General features: G+C 37.0%; 1 protein-coding gene across 3 annotated transcripts in view; it reads right to left on the bottom strand.

Moving 5' to 3' along the window:
* FRMD3 (FERM domain containing 3) overlaps nt 1-12,744 on the bottom strand; it is a 149,023-nt gene that overhangs the window by 23,567 nt on the left and 112,712 nt on the right. For all 3 annotated transcript variants that reach the window (XM_074932256.1, XM_074932257.1, XM_074932258.1), the window contains 4 exons: nt 8,144-8,231; nt 6,246-6,334; nt 3,920-3,983; nt 2,835-2,923 (listed from right to left, as the gene is read on the bottom strand). In XM_074932256.1, coding sequence (XP_074788357.1) covers nt 2,835-2,923; nt 3,920-3,983; nt 6,246-6,334; nt 8,144-8,231 — 330 coding nt within the window. The remainder of the gene's footprint in view (nt 1-2,834; nt 2,924-3,919; nt 3,984-6,245; nt 6,335-8,143; nt 8,232-12,744) is intronic.

The raw sequence follows: 12,744 nt of genomic DNA, 5'->3' as shown, positions 1-12,744 counted from the left end.
CAAATTAGAATATAAAGCATGCATAAAACAATTCAGATGGCACAGAATGGCTGAACATAAAACAAGTGATTACATGGATAGGAAAGCAAAAAATTAAATGCAGACACTTGCTTCATCTCTAGGGACTTTCACCCACAAGACGAAAGAAAGGCCCTGGGACAAGTTTGCCCTAACACCACCTTGTTTCTGGAAAATTTGTTTTCCAGGTTATTTCCATTTTCCCACTAGTATAACAAAGAAATAATAAAGAAGTGGTAACACTTGTCTCAAAAAATAGTTCCATTTCCAATGTCTCTATACAGTCAACTTCTTAGTAGCCTACAGAATATCCTACTGCTTCCCTCTAATCATAAAGTACACAGCAACCTTTTACCACAGTCTTTTATCACAAAGATCACGGACAAGTACCTCAGACACACCATGTCCTTGACATTTTCTGCCTTCAAAATGGCAAACTGATTTTATATCGAGTCTCTCATTCCCAGACCCCAGTAGACAATCTTCTGTGATTTATAGCTACTTGAAAGTAATTACAACAGTCAACCCTGAACCTGGATTGAGACAGGACTAAAGCTCTGTTCTTCAATACACATCAAGCAATCATAACCTTATCTTAAAATCCAAGTCTCAAGCTCTTCTAAGCAGAGAAGAGGACCAAATCTAATTAGGGCAAAGCATCATTATCATTAATTATTTATACAACCTGGCTACATCTGTTCTAATCTTATTAGAATACCCTGTTGGTATCATACAGAATATAAACACAAAGGATTTTTCTAATGCTGTTAAGTAAATAACAATCCACACTGTACAGCTCAGTTTCTCTGAAAGGTATGAAAACCTTTGCTGTTTCAAATCTACTAAGCCTTTATATACAGACTGCTTTGGCTTCAGTTTCATGTTTGGAGGATTGTTGTTATTTTTCTACACTCCGGATATTAATCATTACTATCTTCCAATATATCAGCCAGGTTCCTCTCTACTGAATATCACTACCAATCTTCATTTTACCAAATTAGTTCTCTTTTAAGACCCACCAAAATTAAATCGGGCGAGTATAACTTTAAGCAATCATGCTGAAGAAATAAGCCCACAGTACTGCCCTGAAGACATTTGGGAACATGAGAGAAGCAGCCCTGCAGACACCAACGTCAGAGAAGAAAGAGGGGGAGGAGGTGCTCCAGGTGTCAGAGCAGTGATTCCCCTGCGGCCCATGGAAGAGACCCTGAGGAAGCAGGCTGTTCCCCTTCAGCCCATGGAAGACCACTACAGAGCAGATATCCATCCTGCATCCCATGGAACACACGGCACTGCAACAGGTGGACATGCTCTGAGGTAAGCTGCACCCTGTGGAGCACCCACACAGGAACTGGCTCCTGGCAGGAGTTGTGGCCCATGGAGAGGAGTAAGAAGGTGAGAAACAAGTTAAATTAACCATCTCCAGGTCAAGTCTGTTTTGCCCATAACAGTAATTGGTAAGCAATCTTTCTGTCTTTAGCCTAGCCCATAAACTAAATTTTTAATCTTATTTTTTCCCCTTGATCTGTTGAGGAGGAGGAGTGAGAAAGCAGCATGTGGCACCTAGTCAAGGCCAAACACACCACAGCCAGGTATTTGTGACCAAATCCCAAACAATTAATATTACAACCATTTAACAATGACAACAAAGAGATGATATTCCTATAAGTCTCCCTCAGACATCTTTACTTCAAGCACTGATTTCTCTCCTTTGGGTAGGAACTGTTTCCTATTCCCTATATTTCTAGTAATAAAATAAAACCGCTCAAACACCATGTTCTATTTTCCTACTTACGTGTACTTTCAGTGGAAAACACTTCCTGATAATCTTCATTTAATTTAGTCTCAAACACAATAGATATTACTATAGAGAATTAATAGCTGTATCGTGCCAGCTCATATTTCCTGCTTCTTTGTTGAGTATGTCAATTGAATAGATTATATTGACACATATTACTCTATCAGTGTTGAAACGAAAGAAGGAATCTTCTCCAAAATAAAGCAGGCCATTAGCATCCATGTTAGAAAACACATTCGTCTTACTTAGTTATTATTTACCCTTACAGCAGCCTCCTGCTGTTGCTATGCTCCAACACAGAAACAATAACTTTTATAAAATATGCAAGATGCTGTAAGAAGAGTCTAAGTAGAAAGAATAAAAGCTACATGCCTAAAGGTAAGCATCAATAAACAGATCTAACAAAGCCAGTGGACAGCAGAAAGAATGCACAAAAACTTTTTAATGAGAAATTATTTTCAGGTTCACTTTTAGGGAATAGGGAGGAAGATATTAATTTTATCTTGTCCATTTACAGACTTTTTTGTTTGTTTTAATGAGATGGCTGGCATCTTTCAAAATGTATCTAAGAACATTTTATTTCTTAAAACATTGCAGAGAATTTTTTTTTTCAATCAGCTCTTACTAAACATTGGATTTCAAGTGGGAGAACAGTATCTACCAACAGAAGAGCCCAGAGAATTGAGCATAACAGATTGTTTCCTCCATGTATTCAGCAGCAGAGCTAAGATTAACAACTGTGTTCCCAGACACAAGTGCAATGCTGTGTCCATCGAAGATCACGCTACAGAGCAGTAACAAGAGCGCGCTGGAAAAAGTGTAATTATTCACTGCCAAAACCCTCCTGCCTCATTCAGATTTTAAACAATTTATGATACTGGCTTGAGCTGAAGTAATATTCCCCATTAACTGATATTTTCTCTTTGTATTTGAATTCTGTTAATGAAATTAAACATTTCACATTGAGCATGCACATTTTTTTACTTTCAGTACAGATAATGACTTCAAGTTTACATACTTGTAAAAAGCCTGGTTCTCCACCCCACATTTCCAAAGATGCTTGCAGGCTGCTGGTGTAGAGGTATGGAATGACAGCACAGCCTTTTTCTAAGGAAAAGAAGGCAAATAAACATAATGAAAACGTTGAATTCTCAGCCTGAAGTAACTGTATGTGATGGCACCACCATGAACCAAATACATTGAAGACCCAAGCTTTCCTCTATAGCCTCAATCTGTGGTTCACCCACAGAAGTACAACCCATACAAAGACGATATTTAAACTGCCCAGGCATTTGTTTCAGAAATAAAAAGAGATGCTTGGAGGGGGCAGAGAAGAGTATATGTATGAGCACCTTGTAGAATAAATCTCTACCAACTGTAGTCAGTCCAAAACCAAAGGAGGAAAGTCTCTATGTTGAATATTCCACACTGCACACTTGCTACACTACTTACCATCCATTTCTTCCTGTTCCCTATGACCTACCATCAAATCCTCCCTGCAACCACACAAATAGCCCCTGATACCTCCGCCATTATTTCCTTCCTCCATTTTCTGTCCCTCACCTAGATTCCATCCAAAGCCATAAGCTTTGGCTATATCACTCTGCCCTATGGGAAGAACTGATTATAGTATGCTGTGGGAAAAAATCTCTAAAATTTCAATGGCAAGAGCCCAATGATAGCACTCCTAACTACCTAGGACAGACTCTATATTCAGCTAACCAAGATCTGAGGAGATGATTGTAATTAGCCAAAAATACCTCACATTGATCCAGTAATGCTCACCTGAATTTTCAATTTTATATATATATATATATATATATGTTGCTCATGCTTTACAGTGGGTGGGTACAGCTTTAGCACTTTGAAACTTGACTACACAGACAACTAAAACCATGAATCATAAATGAGAAATGTCTCAACCCTTTGCAAATCAGTCATTCTTTTGACAACAGCAATATTGATATTCACCCATATTCTCTATTTTAGTTACAATATGAAGTACAATTATTGATTGTTGTTTGTTTAGTTAAAAAAAATGATGTTATGTTTTAGGTGATTCTAAATCAAATACAGAAGTGCTGTAAAAATATTAAACCTGACCTCTTTCTGAGATCCAAACACATAAAAAGTCTTCCCTTCAAATTTCAGCTTATAGACATCGCACCTAGAAAGAGAAAAATCATTTAAGTATAGGAAAAATAGGTAGATCTACAGGTAAGTAAAGCGATGTGCATTCAAGTTTCCTGGATTCCCAAAGTCAAGTAGGCTGTGAAACGACAAAGAGCCTGAACAGAAGTCTAAAAACGTTTAGCATTACTTAATATTCTAATTTTCTTTAAAGTAGAGAAGATAGTCCCAGAGTATTTATTTTACATCCCTACACACTTTCAAAAAATTAATTCTGGCTTCTGGAAAATGAAAGGAAATTAAAAGTATGTTTACATCATATTTATAACACAGTTTCTAATTCCTCTTATTTCTTAAAATCATAGAACATCTAATGCAGTTAAGTTGAGGGAGATATAATACTCTTATATCTGTCCTTATTTATTTGTGGTTTCATATGACACATCTTAGTAACTGACTAATCATAGACAGAACATAACAGGAAGAATAAGAAAATATTTGATCACACTTAACACTGGGGCCTTGTGAGTTCCAAATGTATGTCAAAATTTAATTTTACCAAGCTTGAAAGCACAATCTACATATGGAATAGCAGTGCACCATATAAATGCAATACAATGTCTCTCCTTAAATTGTAATGGAAATTTTGCCATTACCACAGCTAAAATGGAGACACTTTAGTTTTCCATAAACTTCTCCACAGATTTTGGATGTCGGATGGTTGAAATGGAAATGATTCTAGAGGCAAGGACAATGTTATCCCTGAAAATTTATAACAAGAGTTTTCCTTTAACATTAAACAACAACAAATCACTCCAACTGAGAAAGTTTTTTCCATTGAAAAGAAAACCTCAAATATTAATTTGGATTTTTACTGTGTAGTGCAAATTTCAGCTAATATCAGTTAAAGCTATCAGCACCTCTAAGTCTCAGAAATGAAAAGAGCAGTATGTGGCATTCAGATACATCTCACCATACTGATCTTCCAACAGCTAGCACAGCACTAAGACAGCTTAATAGCTTTTTCTCTATCACTCTTTAATTAATAACCTTGTTTACATGCCAATGGACCAAATGGATGAACCAAGACCTCCAAAAGGACATGTTATCCTTAAGTAACATGAAAAATGAAGCGCTGTGAAACTCATTACCAACAGTACAGTGGATACATGCTTGGGAAGTGCTATCCTCTCCTCCCTGCACCTTAGACTGACAGTTACGATGTCCTTATGCTAAAAGCACAAATCACCAAAGCGCTGTGACTAGGGATACCTGATATTAACCCCTAGGGAAACTACAGCACAAATTCAGGATTGCAGAGTGATTGTATTTGACAGATGTGTCCCCAGAACTCCACAGGGAACTCAATCGTACACAAAGGACTATACTGTCTGCATACACCTCTCAGGATTTCAGCTTAGTCAAAAATCAGGGAGGTTTCTATGGATATGCAGCAAAGTGTCCAGTTCTACACAAAAAACTACCTCACCATTTCTTCACCTCTTGACCATCTTCTTCCCTAAAGACAGGCTGGAGTGCTGAGGTAGAACAGCCACATCTATTTAACTGCTGTTGGCATCTGTTTAGCAGCAGGGCTAAAATTAGTTTTATCAACATCTGAGTATGACTGTGCTCACTCTGCACCACACTGCTGCAGGCATGGCCAGCTGCTGTCACACCACCTGCAGGAGCTCAGTTTTACCTCTCCCCCAAATGTGGATGAGGCTGTCCAATTAAGTGAGATGTTTTACAGGAGCAGAAAACAAAAACAAAGCCAGCCGAACCAACAACAGCTGCATAAGTGCCCACTTCTTAAAAAAAAAAAAAAAAAGAGGCTAAAAAATAAAAATTCAAAGGCATTCTCACCTCCTCTGCTTACGCAGTTCTTTTATAGTTTTCAAATTGAGGTTAATTAAATGAGGAAATAGGAACATTTCCAAGAGTCAAATAAAGATGCAGGTGGACTCTTGTAAACTCCTCTAGACATCTCTGCCAACAAGTCTCACTGGTGATTAACAACATAGTTGAAAAATCAACCTACTCAATTTTAGCATTTGTGCGTTACGTTGACTACTGCACCCTGTGGAATAATTTTCACTGGAGAAAGAATGAGACCAAATTATTATTATTCTCCTTCTCATCTAAGATCCTTTAAAACAGAAACATGATGAGGGAAGAGAAGAAATATCCACATGGTTCATCTTAAAGACAAGAAATGCAGGTGAAGATAGGAGGAAGAAGGGAAGATGTGGGACAAAAGACTCTTGCATATTAATCTACTCTTACTTCACATGCTTACCATTTTAACAAATGAATTCTTTTATTCCCCTGGAAAACTACAAATCCTGCAGCTGTGAATCCTAAAAATGTAGTTGTCCCAGTTGAGTCCTTGAAAGAGAAAAAAGAAATATAAATTTCCCCTCATCCAGTGAGGTATGTGTTACTGATAGCATAAATTATTACTCCACTATAGATTACCTCTATTTCATTTTCCTTTTCAAAATAAATTTTGCCTTCAAATTGTACACTTCTAAAGAACAAAGACTGCTCTTGGCAATACAGGCCTCATTTATTTCTAGGCATTTAATTGAGTAACAGCATCTTATACTTTGCTTCCATCTACCTGCAGCCGATGACAATGAGGAATCCTTACATAACCCTTGCTAATTTTGTTGCAAACATACTTCTAGTATGTCCCATTCTTAATGTGTTGACTAACTACAAACCAGGGATTTGTATCTGCTTCAACACTGCTATTTTTTAAGATTTCACAATATGTTGTTTCTCTGTGAGATGCTGTGTTGGAAATACTGCTGACAGACAGCATTTACTACAATAAGCAAGTACTCTTGAGCACTAACAGAACATAAAGGGATACTTGTCCTTCAAATAGGAAACACCATTTTTAAAAATTTTTAATTCCACAGTAAAACTTCTGGCTCCTAGTTTTTAAGCAGTGATTCAGGTGATGTTTTATTAACTGGATTTCCTGTCCATTCCAAGTTTCAAACCTTCACCTTGCTAAAGTTAGCCCACTGTATTGTGCCTCATGTTCTACCAATAAAATAAGGGGGAACAGAAGCAGGGATGCTTCTGGAGTAGCAGCCACAGCACTGGAAGGAGCACATCGTAAAGAGTCAGGGAAGCACCTTGCTTTGCAGTGCATTTCCTGAAGACTGAAAATTTTTCCTTAAGCATGTGCCATGAACCCCTGCATACCCCCAACAGTACAAGCCCTGCCACACAGGTAAACAGGAAATTCTCAGCCAGTTTTGACTCTGTCCTAAGTGCCAACATAAGTCTCTGGGATGCCCTCTGAAAATCTGCAGTACAAACTATAAAGTTTACTCAACCACTGACTTTGCTGAGCTCTGAATCAAATTCTCCGTTTCACACAGGAGCACCATTCCTAGCAAAGTATATATGAAATCCAATGCAGTTTTATGTTAGAGTGGACTGTTTAAGGGTGGTCACCACGAGAGCAGCTAACTGGAAAGCACTGCTGTCCAAATGAGATGGTATACAAACCAAAGTAAAAGCAGTGGTTAAAACACAAAGCAAGTAACACTAAATGCAAACACTGCAGATTATGCAGATAAAACCAAGTAATTTAAAATGCAGATGTAAGGGATAATCAGAAGTGGTAACTAAAATCACCTTCTTATGGAGAACCACAAAATAGCGAAGTGAAGGAATATGAAAATGTGTATCTGTTTCTCCCCTCTGTACATTTGGTTTGCTGTTCTTCCTAAGATCTGCATATTTTGATGGTGTTTGGAAAAGTAATCTTCCAAGGACCAGCAATTTGTTGCATCTTCATGACAGAATAACACTGAATCCTGAGAATCTTGGCAAACAGAAAGTATTTCACACTTGAAGTATTTAGAGAAACCTTTGTGTTAAATGCAACAAAATTCTGAAGTACAATCAAAACTTTTGTCATGACACTACTACATTCTCCTATGATGTTCTGCTTTCTTTGAAGAGACCTTTCCTTTGACTGATGCAGAAATGTCAATCAGTCAATGTTCTTCCAAGACTTAAATGTCATACGTAGTTCCAGGACAAGTTACTTTATAAATTGCTCCTGATTTGTGTCTGGATAAAAACTAGAGCTAAATCGATTAAATTAATGGCTTTTTACTAAATATTAGTAAAAAGAAAATTTTATTAAATGCTAGTAAAAAGAACTATTACCTTGCAAGGATGAGGATCAACCCCATAAGTTTCCAAAGAATATGCTTTCAGGAGCAAGTTAAATTCAGCAACAGCTGGGCTCTGACCTCTGAAATTATAAAAGAAACAGCATGTTGACTGAAAAGAGAAAATAGGAGAAAAAGATTTTTTGACTGGAGAGTTTAAACGCCTAAAAAAGGAAGAAAGAAAAGTTCTTGCTGAAATACAAACTATTTCAACCATGTTCTATTTATAATATAAGACAGAAAACGTTTCAGATGTTTTCTCCTTCTGAGTTGTACAGGGCCTGATGTTTTCAGGTAAATTTTGATGTTTTTTTTCTCAACCCTGAAATAGCACATTATGCAGTTAACCAGAGTTATCCAATATCCTGCAAGTGTTTGTTGTCCTTTGATATACATGCACGTCAGCCTGAATATGAAATAAACTTCAGCACCTTTTTTCCACAAACTCTTGCTCCCCAACTCATTTAAAAAGATTGTGCAGATTAACAAACATTCCTTCCAGCACAGGGTATAAACACAGCAATCATATTACACTGTCTTCTCGGATGCATGCCTAATAATAGCAGTGCCTGTTACCACCATGATAGTTCAGAATCTGTCAGCATTTCCATTATACGACCCTATATTTAGGGTGTCTATAATCAACCATGAATATTCCCTAAAGCCTGAAACACGGCCTGCAAGACTTGAGTTCTAGATTAATTTTATTATTTGATTTTTGCTCTTCTAATTCCTGCAGTTACGATAAGCTCTAACACAGATTTACAATGCCTGTTTGTCAGTGAACTGTTCTGAGTATTATTTTATTTATGTATTTGCATGACTAATGTACATGATTCTGATAGATAATACAGTTTTGTGACAATGAACAGTGCTTAGGACCTTTATAAAGCCAGGCTTCATAAATACTTCTCATGCAAATTATCCAAAAAATGAGCTATAGACAGATCTTCAAGGAACACAGCAATAGTCATACTTGATCTTACCCCTGCATTTTGGGGTCTAGTCTCACACTGTGACCAATAGCACTCAGGAACTGGCATTTAAAAACTTCTCTGTGCACTGGTGTAGAATAATTTCCCTCTAAATCTGTTATCCCTCAGTAGCTAGAAACCAACAAGCATTGACGTAAGAGATTCAGTACCCAAACCAAAGTACAATTTAACAAGACAAAACGTCTAGCATGCTTGTGGATGTCAAATCCTATTTTGAACCTTTCAAGCTGATGCCCTGTGACAATATGTCAGTAACCCTTTCTGTTACAAAGTTTTAATTCATGCTCATTTGTACTTCACTGCTCATTGTCTCCCAGTCAATCCCATGATACTTCTTTGGCTTCTTCCATATGACTTTTGGTCCTCTTTGATATACACCACTTGCGCTTTTCTTCAGATCACATTTTTGTTGAAGTTTAGCTTTTAAAGAAGAAAAACAACACAAAGATTGGAGAAGTGCCCTTCTTTCTCCTTCCTTATTTGGTCACTTTCTCACCAGTTTCCAGTGCAGAAGAACATGTATCAAGTGGAACAGCTAAATTTACACAGCTAGATATTGAAGGGGAAGACAGCATGAAAGCAGCAAACAAACCAAAAATGCTTATTTTGCCCAATCAACTTTCTGATGGCTCTACTAAACTGCTTTTTTCCCTTTTCAACTCTAATAAATCACAACTTCAAGTGTAATCACAACTCTAAGATCATAAATGAACCTCAAAATGGTAATGTTTGTTTCATGTACCAACCGACTGCACAGGACAGACCTAAATTACTTAGAAAGCTTACGTTTCATAGTGAAAAGCCTAACAAAGAGACAGTTTGATTGCTTATTGGAAATTAGGCCTTACAGAAAAATATGATCAGAAAATGCATCCTTTTCCTACCTCCCTTTCCTGGTACAAAGGAAAGTAGTCAGTCTTCTGGTTCGAAAGAACCAAAAAGTGACAAATAATTTGGAACAATGTGATTTGGGGGTCTGGCATTTCCAAAAGGGAAAAAATTAACAAATTGCAATTATTATTAAAGAAACACATTAAAAAAAGAATTAGCATGCTCTCTTTACTTTTAGCCTCTGAAACTATGCTGTCTTTGTGCACATCAAGTGAAACAAGCTGTGATACCTGGAAAAAAAGCAGAAGACATGGACAAGTTTGATCTTATAGGATTACAGGCTAATCAAACGGCTGTTGTGCAACACCTTAATAAAACATCACAAAGCAGAAGAGTCAAGGTCAATATCAAATGAAAAAATCCTCACTCATGCTTTACCAAGGGATTAATATTCAATCCTTACTAATATGCTTTTAATCTGTAACTTTTCCTTACTAAATGAAAATGCACTACAGCAAACCCTATCAGCAAAACCAGTATTTTTCTATCAGTCACTGATTTAACATTAGACATGCATTTGATTGGCTTTTTTTAAAAAGCCTTTAAGCTTTCTACATGCAACAAACAGCCTTATACAAAATTGTATAGAGTTTCCTTACACAAGTGTTTCAACTAATGCCTCTTACAGTGGAAAACCAGGGATTATTTAGACAACATATCTCTGCTGTTTTGTAACTCAGTTCTCTCAGGAAAGTCAGGTCTTTCTCTCAGTGCATTCATTCCTTTTGACCTTATATGACTTTCCAACTTCTTCAGTGTATATTCAGCATTAAATGGAAGACGTGTTCCCTTTCCATATGTTGCAGCCGCTATAGCACCCAAAGGTTTTGAACAGAACCAGTGAAAGAAACCATTACAAAGTCTCTGTATACTGTAAAAAGAATAAAATGTGGATTACTTGTGAAATTAGAGCTCCACATTTATTAGCTACAAATTAAAGATTCAACCTAGGAATCAATCAATCTAAAAATTCCCTAATAAAGTTTTAATGAAACAAAGAGTTTAATAGAAGACTGAGAAGTCTGCAACGTGATGTTTCTTCCTTTAGGCTCTGTAGACGTATGCACTAGAGGATATATAAATTCTGTTTATTCCCCACAGGGCCCCCTACTCTGAAGCACTTCAAAAGCCAGGAAGCTCAGCAGGGAATACTTCCTGGGTGTGCAAAGGCAATGATCTACTTGGTTTGCTGGGCTGCCCACAGCACCTCACTCTAGAATTTTCTTCCCTTCATAGCTTTCCTTTGAGGTATGTATCTGTTACATGTTGAAGTAGTGAAACTTAGTGAACATCAAAGATGAGACAGCACAGGATTTAGCATTAGTTCCAGCAATAACAGAAAAGAAAAAGAACTTTTAATGCTATTCTCCGTTTCTTGCTTCCTGAATCACTTTATCTTCTCTGATTCTCTTACTGACTTATAAAGTGCTGTGAGATACTATTATTATCTATTATATAATAGATATATATATCTATATACTATTATACTAATAATAAAATTCATAATGATTGTCCATCTTTTTGCCTTATCTCTATGTCAAACAAAGTTACTTGCTGCAGAATACAAAGCAATACTGTATTTGAGCATGTCCATGTACAATTAATTTCCTGGTGTTTATGGTCTGTAGGGTGTTTCAATGTAATTAATTCATAGAATAAGTAAGAATGATCATAATGATCTGGCTTCTAGAAACATTACATATTCATCTACACGCAAACGAGGGTAAAGTACCAGCCATAAAGCTTTAAATAACATACGCTCAGTATCCATCAAGCACCCTTTGCCTGCTCTGCAACTGTGAACATACTTCACTGCAGTCTCAGGAGAGATCACAGTGACTATTTCAAGAAGGATCTCCACCTACAAACATTCTCCTTGTTACATCCCAGATCTTGTACAGGACATCCCTCAGAAGAACAGGGTTACCTGGGTTTCCTTTTAACCTAAAAAAAAAAAGCCAGAATTCTGCATAAAGAATCTACATTTAGCCACACCATATACCGATCATGGAACTGCTTACCACATGGCTGAGGTTTTGCTGTTGTTCTTTCAATCTTTTTACAGGTGGATGAGACTCCAATTGATATACAATTATAGTGCTGAAGGTCTTGAGTAGTTTTTACTTTTCCTTTAAGCTCAGGAGATTTTGTCAGACAATGGAGATGTTTTTAAATAGTCTGTCTGCTAGTATTTTTAGTCAGGATGAAGGTGATAAGGAGGGCAGTGTGATATTGAAACACAAATCTGTTACACTTAACAATGTTTCAATTGTACTGCAGGTAATGGCACAATGTTGGTGATAATTTCAAAGAAAAGCCCTAAATGAAGAAACTGGTAAATGAAATTGTGTTGTAGACTGTGGCTCAGTTAGGGCAGAATAGCAAGGCCAGGCTTTGCACATTGCCCAGGCAGCAGCACTGCTCCCCTGAGAATGGGTCAATGGCACCAGCAAGAGAAAAACCTTTTTAAATTGGTCCGAGTATGAAAAGAGACCTTAGCACCTGGCAAGTAGCTGAATTGCTGAAGTGTTGCTTTTAATTTGTACTGCAAAACTGTTTTTTCTCTCAGATAGAGAGAATCCTAGGATGAGAAAAACCTGAATAATCACTTTAAAACAATAATCAAACTCATTTACTGAATCTATTAAATGCTTATGGGTTTAATTTTACACCATGCACACTGTAATGACATGTGCTGCTTAATAACTCC

Source organism: Athene noctua, chromosome Z, assembly GCF_965140245.1.
Source record: "Athene noctua chromosome Z, bAthNoc1.hap1.1, whole genome shotgun sequence".
Lineage (NCBI taxonomy): Eukaryota > Metazoa > Chordata > Aves > Strigiformes > Strigidae > Athene > Athene noctua.
The sequence above is the reverse complement of the archived record's forward strand: the minus strand, read 5'-3'. Positions and strand labels throughout refer to the sequence as shown.